The 18,643-nt window shown below is 42.2% G+C and overlaps 1 protein-coding gene across 30 annotated transcripts in view; it reads right to left on the bottom strand.

Annotated features, from left to right (window-relative positions):
- The window catches only part of Nrxn3 (neurexin 3), a 1,522,640-nt gene that overhangs the window by 1,475,776 nt on the left and 28,221 nt on the right, over positions 1-18,643 (bottom strand). For all 30 annotated transcript variants that reach the window (XM_051149743.1, XM_051149800.1, XM_051149769.1 and 27 more), the window contains exon 2: positions 15,122-15,139. In XM_051149743.1, the coding sequence (XP_051005700.1) occupies positions 15,122-15,139 (18 nt within the window). The remainder of the gene's footprint in view (positions 1-15,121; positions 15,140-18,643) is intronic.

Below are 18,643 nucleotides of genomic sequence, written 5' to 3'. Positions count from 1 at the left end.
TCAAATCCTTAATAATGAAGATGATAATGGAAGAAATTAATAAAATCCACAAACAAATACAGAAAGATGCATCCAAAGAGACTGAGGACCTTCGAGAGGCCATGACAGAAGTCTATTGAGAAGAAATTTTAAAATCCCTGGAAGAAATTCAGGAAAATGCAAACAATCAGATGAAGGAAATCAATAAAATGGTTCAAGATCTAAAGATGAAAATGGAAACAATGATAAAAGCAGAGACAGCAGAAAACAGGGAATGACAGAATTTAGAGAAGAAAACAGGAACTGAAGAGGAAAGCATCACTAAGAGAATTCAGGAGATGGAGGAAAGAATCTCAAGTGTAGGAGCAAAGAATCTCAGGTGTAGGAGATACAATAGAATTTGATGCAACCATTAAAGAAAATGTTAAATCTAAAAAATTCCTGCCACAAAACCTGCGAGAAATCAAGGACACCATGAAAAGACAAAAACCTAAGGATAACAAAAATCAAGGAAAGAAAAGACACCCGACTCCAAGGTCTAGAAAATATTTTCAACAAAATCATAGAAGAAAATTTCCCCAATTTAAAGAAAGAGACACATATAAACATACAAGAAGCCTACAGAACACCAAATAGAATAGACCAGAAAAGAAAATCCTCCCTCCAAATAATAATCAAAACACAAAATGTACAAAACAAGAAAAAAATATTAAAAGTGACAAGGAAAAATGGCCAATTAACATATAATGGCAAACCTATCAGAATCACACCCACTTCTCAGCAGAGACCATAAAAGGCAGAAGGGCCTGGGCAAAGGTTCTGCAAACCCTAAAAGACCACAGATACCAGTCCATACTACTATACCCAGCAAAATATTCAATAACCATAGATGGAGAAAACAAGATATTTCATGACAAAAACAAATTCAAACAGTACCTTTCAACAAATCCAACCCTACAGAAGTTACTACAAAGAAAACTCCAACTGAATGTGGCAAACTACAACCAGGATAACACAGGAAGTAGATAATTTCACTGTAGCAAAATACAACCAGACAAACACACAAACACTCTACCACAACCAACATCAAAATCAAGGTACTTAACAGACACTGGTCATTAATATCTTTCAACATTGATTATTTCAACTCTCCAATAAAAAGACACAGACTAAAAGAATGGATGCATTAACAAGACCCAACATTCTTCTGCATTCAAGAAACACATCTCATTAACAATCACAGACATTACCTCAGGGTAAAAGGCTCGAAAAATGTCTTCCAAGAAAACAGACACAAGAAGCAAGCCAGTGTAGCCATTCTAATAATGAATAAAATAGACTTTGAACCAAAATTAATCAAAAGAGATGAGGAAGGATGCTTCATATTCATCAAAGGAAAATCCAACCAAGATGACATCACAATTCTGAACATCTACACCTCCAATACAGGGGCACCCACAGTTGTAAAAGAAACAATAATAAAGCTTAAACCACACATCCATTGATCTCTATGCATTAATAATGGGAGACTTCAGCACCCCACCCCACTTTCACCAAAGGATAGGTCAACAAAACAGAAGCTAAAATGAGAAATAATGACACTAACTGATGTCATGAATCAAATGGATTTAACAGATGTCTACAGAACTTTTCATCCAGACACAAAAGATTAAACCACCTTCTCAGCACCTCATGGAACTTTCTCCAAAGTTGACCATACAGTAGGTCACAAAGCAAGCCTCAATAGATAGAAGAAGAATGAAATAATACCTTATATCCTATCAAACCACCATGGACTAAAAGTGGACTTCAACAACAACAGAAATAACAAGAAGCCTACACATACATGAAAACTGAACAACTCTCTACTCAATGTGTCAGGGAAGAAATAAAAAAAAAAAAAAGGAAATTTCCTAAAATTCAATGAAAATGAAGGTACAACATACCCAAATTTATGGGACACATTAAAAGCAGTACTAAGAGAAAAGTTTATAGCACTAAGTGCCTTCATCAAGAGATTGGGAACATCTCATATAGGCAACTTAATGGAACATCTAGAAGCCCTAGGAAAAAAGAAGAAACACCCAAGAGGAGGATATGGCTGGAAATCATCAAACTCAGGGATAAATCAATAAATTATCTCCTACAGAAATAGAAGCAGTCATCAACAGTCTCCGAAATAAAAAACCCAGGGCAGATGTTTTCAGCACAGAATTCTACCAGATCTTCAAAGAAGAGCTAATGTCAATACTCTTTATACTACTCCACAAAATAAAAATGGATGGAACATTACCAAACACATTCTATGAGGCCACAATCACTTTGATACCTAAACCTCACAAAGACCCAACAAAGAAAGAGAATTTCAGACCAATTCCTCTTATGAACCTTGATGCAAAAATACTCAAAAAAAAAAACCTTGCAAACAGAATCCAAGAACACATCAAAGATATCATTCACCATAACCAAGTAGGCTTCATGCCAGGCATGCAAGGGTGGCTCAATATATGGAAATCCATCAATATAATACAACATATAAACAAACTGAAAGAAAAAAACCACATGATCATCTCCTTAGGTGCCAAAAATGTATTTGACAAAAATCCAACAGCCATTCATGTTTAAACTCTTGAAGAGATCAGGGATGCAAGGCACTATATACCTAAATATATATATATATATCTAAATATATATACCTAAATATAATAAAGGCTATATACAGCAAGCCAATAGCCAACATCAAATTAAATGGAGAGAAATTCAAGAAAATACTACTTAAATCAGGGACTAGACAAGACTATCCACTCTCGCCATATGCCTTCAATATAGTCCTTGAAGTTCTAGCCAGAGCAATAAGACAAAAAAGGAGGTCAAGGAGATTAAGATTGAAAAAGAGGAAGTCAAATTATCCCTATTCACAGATGATATGATAGTGTACATAAGTGACCCCCAAAATTCCAGCAGAGAATTCCTACAGCTGATAAATACCTCAGCAAAGTGGCTGGATACAAAATCAACTCAAAAAAGTCAGTAGCCCTCTTGTATACAAATGGCAATCATGCTGAGAAAGAAATTGGGGAAACTACACCCTTCATGATTGTCACAAGTAACATAAAGTATCTAGGTATAACTCTAACCAAGCAAGTGAAAAACATGAAGGAAAAATCTTCAAGTCATTGAAGAAGGAAATTGAAAAGGATATTAGAAGATGGAAAGATCTCTCTTGTTCATGGACTGGGAGAATTAACATAGTAAAAATGTACATCTTACCAAAAGCAATTTACAGATTCAATTCAATTCCTATCAAAATATATACACAACTTTTAAAGACCTTGAAAGATCAATTCTTAACTTCATATGGGAAAACAAAAATCCTAGGATAGCTAAAACAATCATGTACAATAAAAGAATCTCCATCCTTCATCTCAAGCTGTACTATAGAGCAACAGTAATTAAAACAGCATGATATTGGCATATCAATAGGCTAATTGATCACTGGAATAGAATCAAAGACCCAGAAATTAATCCATACACTTATGAGCACTTGAGTTTTGACCAAAAAAAAAATCTATCCAATGGAAAAAGGATAGCATCTTCAACAAATGGTGCTGGTCTAACTGGATGTCTACATGTAGAAAAATGCAAGTAGATACATATTTATCACTTTGCACAAAACTCAAGTCCAAGTGGATTAAAGACCTCAACATAAAACCAGAGACACTAAATCAGTTAGAAGAAAAAGTGGGGAAGAGCCTTGAACTCACTAGCACAGAAGACAACTTTCTGAACACAAGAACATCAACAGCCCAGGCCTTCAGATCAACAATTAATAAATGGGACTCATGAGACTGAGAAGCTTCTGCAAGACAGAGGACACTGTCAACAGAACAAAGCAACAACCTACAGAATGGGAGAAGATCTTCACCAACCCTACATCTGACAAAGGGCTAATATCCAAAATATATAAAGAGTTCAAGACATTAAACACCACCAAGCCAAATAACCCAATTAAGAAATGGGGTTCAGAGCTTAAACAGAGAATTCTCAACAGAGGAATATCAAATGGCTGAGAAATAATGCTCAATGTCCTTAGTCATCAGAGAAATGCAAATCAAAATGACTCTGAGATTCCATCCTGTACCCATCAGAATGGCTAAAATAAAAAACTCAAGTGACGGCACATGCTTATGAGGATGTGGAGAAAGGGGAACACTCCTTCATTGCTGGTGGGAGTGAAAATTTGTACATTTACTTTGGAAATCAATCTGGCACTTTCTCAAAAAATTGGGAATAGGGCTACCTCAAAACCCAGCTATTCTACTCCTTGGAATATACCCAAAAGATGCTCCACCACACAACAAGGAAATTTGCTCAACTATGTTTATAGCAGCCTTATTCATAATAGCCAGAATCTGGAAACAACCTAGAGTCCCTCAGTCAAAGAATGGGTAAATAAACTCTTGTACATGTACACTATGAAATACTACTTAGCTATTAAAAACAAAGAAATCTTGAAATTGGCAGGCAAATGGATGGAACTAGAAATGACCATCCTGAGTGAGTTTACCCAAACCCAGAAAGATATACATGGTATATACTCACTTATAATTGGATACTAAGCCAACATGGATGTCCTCTGAGAGTCTTCCCTCAGTAGGGGATTGAGACAGATGGTGGGACTTGCTATTGGGACTCCAGGTGAGAGTAATATGGGAGAGCGGGGAGATAGAAGGACCCAAAGGGTCCAGGAACCCTAAGAGAAGACCATCAAAGCTCGTGGATATGGACCTAGGGAGCCTACACAAAGTGCTGTACCAACCAAGGACAATGCATGCAGTAAACCTAGACCTCCTATTCAGATCTAGCCAATGGACAGTGCATTCTCCACAGTTGTATGGAGAGTGGGGACTGACTCTCACATAAACTCTGATGCTCCCTATTTGACCACTTCCTCTTAGTGGGGAAGCCTGGTGGCACTCAGTGGAAGGGGAAGCAGGCTATCCAAATGAGATCTGATAGGCTGTGATCACACAGTGGGGGAGGAGGTCCCCTCTGTCACAGGTCTAGGGAAGGGGAATAGGATGAAAGGGGGGGGCCAAGAAGTTACAAGTAAGAGGATAACAATCAGGATTAATCTGAATAATAAAATTTAATAAATTTTAAAAAGTACAAAAAAGCACTATTCTAAGGTAAGTACCCATGACCACAGTGATGGGTTTCAAGGACAGCCTGCTACCATTCCAGACAAGCTACACAAGTTTCTAGATGACTACCTAACAACAATCCTGAGCAACTCCTTGCGAAATCCTATCTTTTCCACAAATTTGACAAAGTACTATGGATCAGTTGAAAAGGTAGTCTGGCAATGATGATGACAATGATAATAATGATGATGGTGATGATGGTGGTGACGGCGGTGATTGTAGTGATTGTGGTGATAATGGTAGTGGTGATTATGGTGGTGGTGGTGGTTTTCAGAAACACAGCTGAGAAGGAGTCCTGATGCTAGTTCTTTAATTAGGAGCCAGCTAGACACTTGCCTCTGAGTTTTGTCTTTTTAGGATGCCACTGTGTCTAGTCCTCACCATCCAGTCCTTTGTAGGGTAGTAGCTGAATCAGATGTCCATTGTTTGCCTCTAGGCCAACATTGTTCTGATAGAATGATGGCTGGGTTAAACAAAAAGTGCTGCTTCCGATCTTGCCCATGAGTCACTGACAGCATCTATATGCCATAATCACAGGGTCAAAGCCCTTTACAGCATTCTTCTGATCTATTCTTTCTGGTAGTGGGTAGAAGTGGCAAGATTTCCTAGTGGATGAATGTCGGCGATGGCAAAGAGACAAAAAGCAACCATGCTTTTCTCTCTAAGGGTTAAAGGAGCAACATGAATGACTTTTAGAAATCTCATCCCACCAACAGAGAAAGCCCTTGATCTCCTTGTCACGAACTTCTCTGAAATTGTTTCTCATTCATGACTAACATAAGATGAGAAAGCACAGCTGATGTTACCAATGAAAGAACTGCATCCAAACATATCATGGTGTGCCAGATTTAACAGAATCAAAGAGTGGCCCCATGCTAAGTGAAGCAGACCAACTGCGCAAGTCCAGGAAAGGGAGAGAAACGACTTAGCAGTATACACAAAAATAGTAAAATGTTTTCACTAACTTCAGCTTCAGTTAACACTATAGTCATTAAAAAAGAAAGCTAAAGTGTTTGGTGATGCCCCAAATAAGTGTAGAATCTAGAACAAGGGCAACGGAGCTGTCAGTAATAAACTGATCCCAATCATGCCCCATAGTACCGTATGCTGTGTGGGCATTCTTTTTCAGAGTGGATATATAAAAAAAAGGTCATTTTTCAGAGAACAATGACCTAGATGAAAGAATAAAAAGCCTTAGATGAGACTAGCCAAAGAAACTAGAGATGTTTTAGTCCTTAGAAAGGAAACTCCTCAAAGACAAAAGCCTTGACTTCAAACACTCGAGTGTAATTAGATCTGTTCTGTAGGTCTCCAAGGGCTGGAAGCCACACAGGTGTGGAAAGCTGTAGCGACTGAGGATAAGAAAGAACTCTTAAATATTCTACCCTGCTGGGACAGAATGCAAAGACCATGGGACCAATGAGCTGCTCGTTGCCAAAGGGGTTCAAAGGAAGTCTGAATACAATTTTACACAAAGGATTCAAAATTTTGCTACAGAGTCCTGATGATCCATTGGGTCCCTTCCATCCAAAACAAACTGATTCTAAAAAGATTGTGTAGCAGGCAGTGGGCATGCAACCCAGAGAAGTCTCACATCTTACACAGCTGGAGCCCATGGGGGTACAGGAGGAAGATATGGGGGAAGGAGGAAGCTAGGTAAATTATGAGGATGGTAGCTGTACAGCCTCATGTCCTAAATGGTATTGTAACACAAAGGGAGGCCATTCACTCTGCTCTCTGTCTGTCTCCCTCCTTCCTCTAACATCCATGTGCATGTAAAACAAGAGTGAAGCCCCTCACCCCTCATCGTCCACGTGCCTTTCTTCCCAGCAGCAGTTCTGTAACTTTGGCCATAGCAGACTCACCTGGGAGAACTCACTCTGTAAGGAGGCAGGCTCTCCTTTATTAAATCTCCAGGCCGTTATGATGCTTTGCAAACTTCTGCTCTCTGGAATCCAAAGTCTATTTCCAATCCCAGCTCCACCTCACATTCTGAGATATGGTGCAAGTTAACCTTTCTGTGCCTCTTTCTAAAGTGTCTCCCTCTCACCTATAAAGCACGCCCCCAGGAACACTGATAATCACACGCAACAGCACAAAGAATGTATGTGGCACAGTTCACAGTAAGGGCTGGAAACCCTATAATGTCTGTCACTGTTTAGAAGACTCATCTATTCAGGGCACCTCTCTGACCCCTCCCCCCAATATCTTGCCAACATTTTGATTGTCTTGTGGATTTATTTGAAACAAGCCTTACTATATAGTTCAGCGTGGCCTTGAACTGACAATGTTCTTGTTGCAGCCTCCCAAGTGCCCTGAATTACAGGTACACACCACCCAGCCAGGCCCAGCATCATTTCTCTAATAAGCTGGCAGCCCCAGTGGACCTTTGCCCACTGCATCCTTAGATGCTTCCATTAGTGTTCACAGACAGCAAAGCTGCTCCACTGTCCTGGACTCCGGGCTACATGCCATCTCCCACCCCTCCTGAGGCCTGGCCCAGCACACTAGTCAGCATAGCTGATGTCCTTACCAGACCTCCAAAGCTGGTCTAAAGCCTGATGAGGTCTCCATGAACAGGCTGCGTGACTTAGCTGGGTAAGGTAGGAGCGCTGTAGCCTCATTTCCCCCGAGAATAACTGTTCTGTGCTATTCTCATCAATGGTGTTCTGAGTAGCACAAATCTCTGCATGGGTTTCCCCATATACCACAGGATGCTTGGAACTCATTGCCCTTTACTACTAAGTGCTTCTGGTGCCTCTCGTCATCGAAGGAGCCAAGAAGCATCCCCCATGTATATCTGATGAGGTTAGACTATGGTAGGCTATAAGATATTGCTGACTCCCATCTCATCTCGCTCTCCAGAAATGACAGATGAAATGTGACCAAAACTATCATCCAGTGGGTGTGGTGTGCCTTTTAAATCTCCCTCACTTTCCCTTTCCTTCACTTCTGTTTCTTCCTTCCTCCTTTTGACAGAGTCTTGATATATAGTATAGTCTGATCTCAGGCTCATCATGTAGCCCAGGCTAGCTTTGATCTCAGGATCCTCCTAACGTGACTTCCTTAGGGACAGAATTACAGGCATGTACCACCACCATCACTACTGGCATGGGTCTGCTTTTCTAAGACAATAAAAGAGAAGATTTTTAAGTCTTTAGAGAGAAAGCTTCAAGACTGTGATTTTAAGATAGCCAAAGTGGGAGGCAGTCTTGGAAATAGCTCCTTAATCATATATACTCATCACATATATGTGAGAACCAAGAACATCTTCCCAGGCCTGTGCTGGGCAGCTGGCTGCAAAGTAAGAAGTGTTGGCCCAGCCAGGTGCCCCCTTCCAATTCAATTACACACAACAAAGGTGGATTTCTCTGTATGTCTCCCACCAAGCTGGGCCTCAGAAGAGCACTGAATAAAAACTGGTTCAATCACCTACCTTCTGCTTGGGGTAAACCCCAGCTAAGAACAGACTTGTATAAGACCATGGGGCAAAACTATGGGCTCAGTCCTGCACATCCTTTATCCACTCAGGAAGCATTTATTATGTGACTTCAGCATAGTGGCACCCTCCCAAGCTAAGAACACACAAGGATAATTAGGAGTGAAATTTGTAGCATGTGTGTATGCTTTGCTTGAATTCCCTTTGAGATATGTCTCCCAGACCATAGAGCCCAGGACTTATAATGTGCTATACCAATTTGAGTACTTGTCGCTGGTTGCTTAACAAACTTGAGTCAGTCTGCTCATGGGTAACAAACACCTAGTAACAGAATCTACCTGATGGGGGTGTCTAAAGAATTAAATAATACATGCAGAACTTAACATTTCGGTGCCTGGCTCAAAATACAAGCTCAATAAATGTCAAGTGTTTTTCCTAGTAAGGTAATAAGAGAAAAATCAAGTGGGACTATTATCCAAAAGAACAGGAATGAAGAGACAAAGTTAAGCACCCACGATGGACAGAGCCTGAGAGCTCCAGACTCAAACCCTTTATATGAAAGGGAAGAAAACTGTTACCTGGGAAGGCTGGCTGCGTTCTTGGCCAAGGGCACACAAATCCTGGATAAAGCGGAAACTGCACAGAGGGACCCTTAGAATTGAATTTAAATCTTGGAGCCCACCAGATCTCTTTCTGACCTTGAGCAAAGGATGGAGTGTCTTAAAGCTCAAGGTCCTTCATTGGTAAGGTGGTAGGGGCCTGACATGTGAGTCACCTTGTCCCCTTTTCCTGTGATCCTAAGCCCATGCTTGAGGGTCATATACAGAATCTAAAGACAACTCTAGTCTGGAAGCACAAAGATCCAGACCCAAAAGAGAGGGGTGTGGCAGGGGGTGGGGCCTCTGGTGTGTGTATGGACAGGTTCTTCATCAGACAGAGGGAGCATAGCGTTAAGGAGAACAAAACAAGAAAAAGACACTGTTTACCTGAATTCAGGCTTTTTAGCTTTTGTAAATCTTCATCCATGAAACAGAACCTCTGATTGTAAGGATCAAATATAGTGAGTGTAGCAGCGGTTGCACATGCTTACTACATATCTGCATTCTAAAGACTACATATGGAGCTCCGCCCTTCAAGTGACCCTATGAGTTAAGCGTACTCATTCTTCCCATTTTATAGACACAGAAAGTAGGATCCACAAAGGTACAGTAATGTGAATAGGTCAGGTTGCTTTTGTGGAGTCAAGAGGGCAAGTCAGTCCCAGTATCCCGCTCAGTCTGTGCTTTCATTAACCTGGGGTGGCCTAGCCTATCCTTAAAGGGTCCGATGGCATGTCAGGTTTTCAACTACTCTGCTCAAGCTTTACATCTCACAAGCAGCCCCAGACAGTTTGAAGAGAGCGAGTACAGCTGTGCTCAGGTAAAACTTTGATGAACATTAAAAGCCAAGCTTTGTAAAGTTTTGGGGTTGCCAATTCTTCTTCTTTTGATTGTTTTTGACCACTTCAAAATATCAAGGTCCTTTCTCAATATTTATTTGTCAAACCCACTCCAGGCCACGCTGTCCTTCCTGTAGTACCTAAGCTGCTGCACAGGACATAACCTGAAAAGTGGTCAGCAGAGACTCGGTGGTCAATGGAGGCTCACTCTCTCCCATCCCTAATCTCCTCTTACCCTCCTCCTCCAATCAGGTGGCATGAGCAGGTGGCTCATGCAGTGTACAGCGTAAGAGGTGAGAACTGAGGTTTCAGCAAGGTGATCCACAACACCCTCAGTACAGATAGGCCAAGTGGTCCCAAAGGGAGGAGAGACTGGAAATCCAAAGCCAGTGTTTGCCAAAGGGTAATTCATTGACCTTTTGGGCCTTTTGATAAACTGACCATCCTGCCTTAATATCCCTAGGTGTGCTCTGAGCCTCTGCTTTTATACTGAGCTTTCAGAAATGCCAGTACTGTGGGGGCCGCCTGTAACACACACGGGACTTTGGCAGTATCGCCTTTGTGTCTAAGGACCTGAGTCACTCATAGTTGATGCTGTCTCCTGACTGCGGGTTCACATCAGCATCCCTCAGCTGGACGACAGGACTCCCTGGAGACAAAGTGATGCTCAGGACAGATAACTGGGTTCCCTGGCTGACTTATATTGACGCAAAAAGGAAGTGCGGGGCAGAGGTCAAGAGTCTGCAGACAATGAAAGCCACAAGCCACAGCTTTGGTCCTTTTGGAAAGAGCAGACCAAGCCTCTGAGGGGCCATGCAGGCAGGAGCCCCTCCTCCTGCTCTTGCCAGGGCTCTGGTGGGTGGAGCAAGAGGCCTAGTTCCTCACTGGGCCTGTGAATAACTAGGGCACATCCACAAGGTCACAGTTATTCATTTAAATTCCAGCTCTAATCAGCAGGCAGAGCCTGAGAAATTATCCATTCTGAGAGGAGAGGCTGACAGAGAGCACCATAAACAAGCCCCAGGTGAGAGTGAGGGGTGCTAAGAGAGGGGGTGCAGAAAAGTGGGCTCTTCCCGCTACTCTGCCCTCTCTTCACATTCCAAATGTTTTCTCCCTCTCTTAGCAGAGAGATCTAGAACATTCAGACATGGGGAGAATGTTGAGGGCAGCTCAGGGATGGGACTGCCTACCCACAAGCTGTCCATGGAGACCAGTGCTAAATCCCAGTGAGAAAAGGTGGATTAAAAACTGGTGCCCCTTTTCTGACCATGTCCCCCAGATGGGGAGACCTGGTGGCACTCAGAGGAAGGATAGCTAGTTACCAAGAAGAGACTTGATATTCTGAGAGCATATATAGGGGGAGGAGGTCTCCCTAGGTCACGGACATAGGGGAGGGGAGAAGGGGAGAAATGGGAGGGAGGGAAGAATGGGAGGAAACAGGGGAAGGGCTAACAATCGAGATGCAATATGAATAAATTAATAAAAAAAATCTAAAAAAAAAAATATCTGACAGGGTTCCTTCCAGAAAACATAGAGGGCTACATATCTTTGGAGAAGTCATATTAGAGACGTCAGTTTCCTTAACTGTAATGTCTGTGTTCCTTGAGCAGCACACCCCTTAAGATCTACTGTGTCTCAGGACTCTATAGAGCCAGATTGTCCCTTAGGCTGTGCTCACTCTTTCTGTTTAATAGACACCGGTTGGGTTCTATGTGCTACGTATGATGTACAGATACACTAGTACACACAAGTAAGACATCTGGCTGGCCCACAGGACCACTATGGAAATGTGGACTTTAGAGGAACAGGAGTACAGACTCTGAAGTTCTAGCCTAATCACTGGCAGGCGACCACTGGAGCTCCCTGTGAGGTCTCTCCTTTGCAGTGATGCCCACGTGGAGGAGCTGACATGAAGACACAGGATAATGCTTAGCCATCTTCCCAAGACCTGCACATGGTACTAGAAATAATTGCTGTTGCTTTTATTATTTTAAGTCTCTTCTTCTAGGCTAGGGTGTGAGGCTTTGAACTAAGCCCATGCTGCAGTCAAATGGAACGTGCCTATTCTTTTGACCTGGGTATCCAGAACTCACTGTCAAGAGTCCCCAACCCATCTCCAGAACTCTCGGAAAGGTGCTGCCCACAAGTCCTATCTCAAACTACATTTTCAGGAGGGTTATTTTTATCCAATGTGCTCAGCATATAAAATCCATCAATTAATCAATCATCTCTTTCATAGTCTTATAGCAGGTTCTGAGTAAACAGTTACATTAGCTCATAAAATCCCCACTATGTCTTCCTAAGGGGAAGGAAAAGAATCAGAGAACCACTAAAGTCTTCAGGTGTCAGAGCCATAGGGTTGTTGACTCCAGATTGCCTGTCTAGGAGCTGAGGTAGGGTAGAAGGCTAACCACTAACCCCCAGGAGGCCTGACCTGCACAGGCTACCTCCTGCCATATCCACAGCCACAACGGAAGGATCTAAACCAAGGATTTTCTTCCAGGCATAGAAACCATGAAAATATAAAATAAAATAAAGAAGCTGGAGGAACTACAGGATTAGCAATATTTTCTAGATACATCAAAGGCAAAATGAAGGTCACAAAATTTAGACTTAGGCTAGAATCCCCTCTTGGTCCTAGTTGTCAATAACTGGGCAAGTGCAACACATCACTTAACCTCCTTAGACTACCACTTAACCGGCAATGAAATGGAGCTCGGGCCACATACCTAAGAAGGTTATTAAGAAAATAAAATGAGATAATGGTCATTAAATGGAGATGTGTCAGGGAAGGAGGGCATTAACCATTGCTATCATCTAAAGAAGAGGCGGTCCCAGACCTGCACCCCTATGAATAGATCGAAGATCATTCTCTTCCTCAAGGACCAATATGGTGACCTTGTGAGAATTCCAAAGGCCTGAATACAGGCTAGGGAAGAGAAATGCAGGCTGAGCTTCAGCTCCATTTATTCCTCACCAGGAAGAGAATGTGGGCACACAAACTGTCCTTGGAAACATCTCCACCATCAGTCAGGAAGAACAAAGCTAAGTGGTAGCTTGCAAGCAAGATGTGAGGTGTTGATCTTACTCCTTCATTCCATTGGAGTAAATATTCTGCTACCAGACAGGGTTCCCTGTCCATTCCCTACAAATTAGTGATTTCTCCTTTACAATATTCCACTTTCCTCACACCACTTAGCTGTCACCACATGCTAAAATACGCATTAACACATGCATGCCATGTGTACACATGTAGAGTTGCACATATATAGATGTGTGCATGTGCGTCTATGCACCTGACCTCATTTAGAATAAAAATACATAAAACCAGGGATTGTCCTCTGTTTGGTTTATTATTTCATCCTCAGTTCATACATATTTGTTGAGTGGATGATTGAACTAAAATCTTTTTAAATAGAAAAGATGGATTAAATGTGATACACGTGTGTGTTCATGTACCTTCAGGTGCATGTCCAGATGTATGCACGTGATTTGTGGGCCAGAAGACATGTTTGGGTGTCATTCCTCAGGGGATGTCTATCTTTTTTTCTTTTTGAGTCAGGGCCTCTCACTGGCCTGGAACCAACCAAGAAGTCTAGACTGATGAGCTAGCAAACACGAGGGATCTGTCTTCCATGGTACTAAGGTTACAACGTACAGCCCTGCACCAAGGTCTAGGGATAGACCACATGTTTACAGAGCAAGCACTTTACCAAGTAAGGTAGGACTCCAACCCCAGTGGCATTTTTGTGAGAAGTGTGTCAAATAAAGATGAAAGACAGGCAGAAAAATAACAGATAGAAAACAATCTCTGCATTTGCTAAGAATACCTCTTAACATTGCACAATCCTATTTATAACAATGATCAGAAGGACCCTACCCAAGCATGAGTGATTATTTTAGGTGTTCAAGAAGAATAAAGGATATATTCATTTGGAGAAGGAGATGATAGTAAAGAAAAGATCATTTTGCCTCCAAGCAAAAGCAAACAAGTGGGCAAGCAAACCGTTAGGAATACTTACAAGCTCTTCAGTCCCTGGGAATTTTCAGCGATGAACCTACCATAGACCTTTAAAGCATGAATCGGCTTTAGACTTCAGTTCCTACTATATGACTTTGGAAAAACCATTTAACCTGTCAGGCCCTAAACTGTATGTACTTTAAGTTGTGTATGGCAATGCCTATATCTTACATATGTGTTCTAAGGATTAAATATAGAAGGGACCGAGGAAATGAACATGAAGATAGCTGAGATGCTCTCCCTTCTTGTCAGCAATTCACTATTCTTCTTAACTCAAAGTTCCGGCTAGTTTAGAATAGATGTCAAACCATTCTAAAGCATCTCCCATTTCTTATCTACAAATTACTGGGTCCTCTGTTGTGACCTTATATATTAACATACATGCCTATGTACACAAACACACGTACACACACACGTCTTAAAAGTAGAACCCTGGGTGAGCATTAACTGTCCATAGAACTACACAATTATCACAAAAAATGGGCCTTCTATGTTTCCATTTAAAAAATCCAATCAAGCCCTCAATTTTTTTTGCAGTGAACATGTATTACTTGCATAACTGGATAATAAATAGAATATTATCAATGTCATTATAGAAAACAGGGATTTCTTACAAGAAAGAAACCTTCATTTATCCATATAATTTCTGGGTTGAGTGGGTCATATCATCAGCTTTTAGCCACAGGAAGCTATAGCTATAAAACAAGGCAAAAGCATTCATTGCATTGGATGACACACAGCTAAAATCCTTTTTTAAATATTTTCCAAAAACGTTAATTTTCCACTTCTTTGATCCACATAGAATTCATAAGGAAGCAATCACTTAAGCCAGGGAAACACATTCCATTGCTTTGAAAATAGTTCTTCAAAATGAGCAAAAAGCCCTTACTTCAAGGCATTTCTTCTTCTAAACCCAAAATCTGGGAAAATGCAACACACTAAAATTTTTAATCCCTAGGAAAAGGGGTCACACAGAATCAAACCATGCACAGTCTAGCAGAAGGCAAATTCCCACAACAGCTGTGCAAACAAAGACTCACCTGGACCTTGACTGACATCTGTGGCAGCAATTTCAAAGCAAAGGAAAAGAAGAGGAGAGAGAAAGGAAGACGAGTGTTAGCAGCGCACCCACACACAATACCATGTTTTCTTGCATGAGTATGAAGGTCATGCAAGCACCCACATTTCCACCTTCACCCAAAAACCACCCATGCAAGGCAAGGAATCGAGCTCCCTTTTCACTGTGCATGTAGTAAAAGAGGTGAGCCTCCCATCTGTCCGGAAAGTCATCATCCTGGAATCAGATAGGGCCCCAAAGAGCCAAGCAGCCTAGGATCCTGTAAGAATATTGGTTAAAATATTCTGGCTAGTTTCTACACACTGACACCCACACAAATCCTCCTGTTTTTCCAGATACCAAACTTTGGACATGAAGTCAAGCGAGGTTTCCCAGCAGAGAGAAAAATGAATGAACCACTCCCTTGAGGAAGAAAGAAAAAGAGGCATCAACATTAAGTGCAAACTGCAGCATCCTTTTGCACATAGGGAGGAAGGACAGAAGATGACACAACATTTATAGCCCCCTTCCTTCGCAGTGACCATTCTTCATCACAGACAGCTGTGTGTGAGTGAGACTGTGTGTGAACCAAACATTCACCATACAAACTGAAACTCTCCTTCCCTGCACCCACAAATTTTCTCCATGCTTTTTACCCCATCACCAATGACAAGGATAACCCAAGTGAGTCACTCTTGTCAACCGTAATTGAACACAGAGCCCCAAAAAGGTTGACATGTGAATTAAACCAATGAACTCTTAAAACATACAGAAGAGTTCACTCCCATCATGTTCATCATCAAGGGAATGTCTTTTTCCTCATCCCACACTAGGGTGAAGTAGGATCGTGCTGGAAAACTTTAGTGGAAACAACCTCAGACTCTGTAAAGAACTCAGACAGCTTAGGCCCATTTACTACAGCTGAGGCAGCCAGGAAGCTACTTCGGAAACAACTCACCATCAAGGCTATCCTGGTGGATGCACTTAGAATTGTTAGATAGTGGATCTGGAAAGACCATAGGCTTGTCTACTTTGATGTTGTTGCTCTTGCTGATTTTGTTGTTGTTGGCGTTGGGAGGTAAAGACACTGATAGATCTTTCCCAAGGTTGCACAGCTAGTTCAGAGACAGAGCTCAGAAAATAGTCCTCCATCTCTGTTCAAAATTCTCTCAACTGAAGCCCAGATCACTGTAGACATAGAGAATCCAGTTTGACTTGCAGGGTAATGGAAGCGCTCTTCTTTTTTTTTTTTAATTTTTTATTATTAATTTATTCTTGTTACATCTCAATGGTTATCGCATTCCTTGTGTCCTCCCATTCTTCCCTCCCTCCCCTTTTTCCCTTATTCCCCTCCCCTATGACTGTTCCTGAGGGGGATTACCTCCCCCTGTATATGCTCATAGGGTATCAAGTCTCTTCTCGGTAACCTGCTGTCCTTCCTCTGAGTGCCACCAGGTCTCCCCCTCCAGGGCACTCTTAAGCCACAGGAAAGACAAGTGAGAATCTCCCAGTTACCCCATGAGCACATCACCACTAACCCTCCATGGCTTTCACCTACTGCCAGAACAAGGCAGGTAGCAAGCTCCATGCCAATAATGAAACATCTGCAATCAGATTTGTACAGCACATCCTTAGGGCTTTTATCCCAGGAATACCTAGGCTCTTAGCAGATTGAGCTGTGCCCTAGCATCTGGGAGGAACATAGTCAGTGAAACAGCTGAGGATTTACTCAGTGTGCACGCACCCTGCAATCCCTGGTAGCTATATATGCTCAAAGACATTTCTAGAGACGTGTGAATCATTCCTTAGACGTACCCCCTTTCAGTTTTTCTGGTAGGGTAGATTTAGGGGTGGAGTGATGAGAGAGGGGAAGAAAAGAGGTAGAATAGAAGAGGTGGGTAGGAAAAGGATGCTGCACAAATAACTAAGTGGGGCCATTAACTGTGACTGATGGATTGCCTAGAATAGTGGTCTCATTAAAATACCCCTTAATTAAACAGGATGTCTATGGTGAGATGTCAACACTGTTGTTCATACACATTCTTCGAGGTCTCCAAGACCCACTGAGACAGGATCCCTTGGTACCCCAATGGTCTTTAGATGCTAGTTAGTTACCCACTTTAGCACTGTGATTGCAATCCTAAACTTGGAGACAGACAGGTCTGAGCTCATCTCCCAGCTTGCTCTGCAGCCTTAGGCCAGTCACTGAACTTGTCTCTAATTCATCTTCCTCAGCTATGAGAATGGCAACAGACTCTCCCCTCCGTGGGGGTGTGAGGAGACTTCAATGCTTACAAAGCACTTGGTGCCAGGCGATCACTGTTATCAATGGTAACAGCTCTGACTGTTATCATTTTGAATCACCACAGATGGAATTACCAACATTTATACCACTTGGTGTTTCACTGGAAGCACCAAGAGACCACAGGAGCTAAGCCTGTGACTTGAGTTCAATGCTTCTGCTTACGAACTGGCAAGAATGTTCCAACCCCGCTCCACATCCCTCACCCCACTCCTCAGTGCAAAGTAAGGTGAGAAGGGTTTGGAGTCTGGTACAGGAGTAGGACCAGGGGCCGAAACAAATCCCACGATTATTTCCTCTGTTTTTATCTCTCACACTTTTAACTCAGTGCAGTTGTAGTCATACATAAAAACTGTAACTCTTTTCATCACAGACGGGCAACAAAAGCACCCTTAAAAGTCCTTTTTATTAGGCAGGGCTGAGGGGACAATATCTGAGCCCAGTTCCTGGCCGTGGCAGTGACAGCAGGCAGCTCTGATCATTGTTCCAGCTGTGGGAATTCAGACACATGACCCTTGGGGCTAGAAGCAGGGAGTTACTTGAATTTCTGGACTCAGTTCAGGTCCCCCTTCCCCCAAAAAATAAAGTGGCAAAGGTAGAAGGCAATGAGAAGGGTATCCCTTGGGACTGCGGGTGAGAGGATGTCTAAAACGAGAGAGTGAGGAACTTGTCTGCTTTGGTATTCTCTCTCCTATGACAACCCGAGAGCTCTTCTAGGGAACCCCTGGCCCACCTTTAATGCATGTGGTTGGTAAAGATAACCCCTGGTCTAAAAGAAGCCCTATGACTCCACTCAGATTCTTGCTTCTTGACAAGTAATTCACCCAGTAACAGACATGTGACCTGAGCCCAACCAATGAGAGTCTTCCAAGGGAATTTCACTGGAATTATTAGAAATAATACTAGCCTCCATCTTTGTCACCATTTAAGACTTCTCCATACTTGATAATGAGGGCAACACGGGAGAAAACAAGGCCTCTTTGTAGGATAGGGGAGGGCTAACTGACATAGAATCAAATCCTAGCTCCGCATTCCACCCACAGGCAATTGCCTCAGCATCTCTAAGCCGCCTCAATCTCCTCTTCTATAAACAGAGATCCTCAAGGTACCTAACTTAGTGAGCTGTATCCATGGAAATCCTGGATTCACATTCGATACATATTAATGGAGTGCCAATTATAGGCCAAATCTCACTTTCTACAT

The sequence above is a fragment of the Acomys russatus genome, chromosome 1, assembly GCF_903995435.1.
Source record: "Acomys russatus chromosome 1, mAcoRus1.1, whole genome shotgun sequence".
In the NCBI taxonomy this organism is placed as follows: Eukaryota; Metazoa; Chordata; class Mammalia; order Rodentia; family Muridae; genus Acomys; species Acomys russatus.
This window is presented reverse-complemented; position numbering and strand designations above follow the sequence as displayed.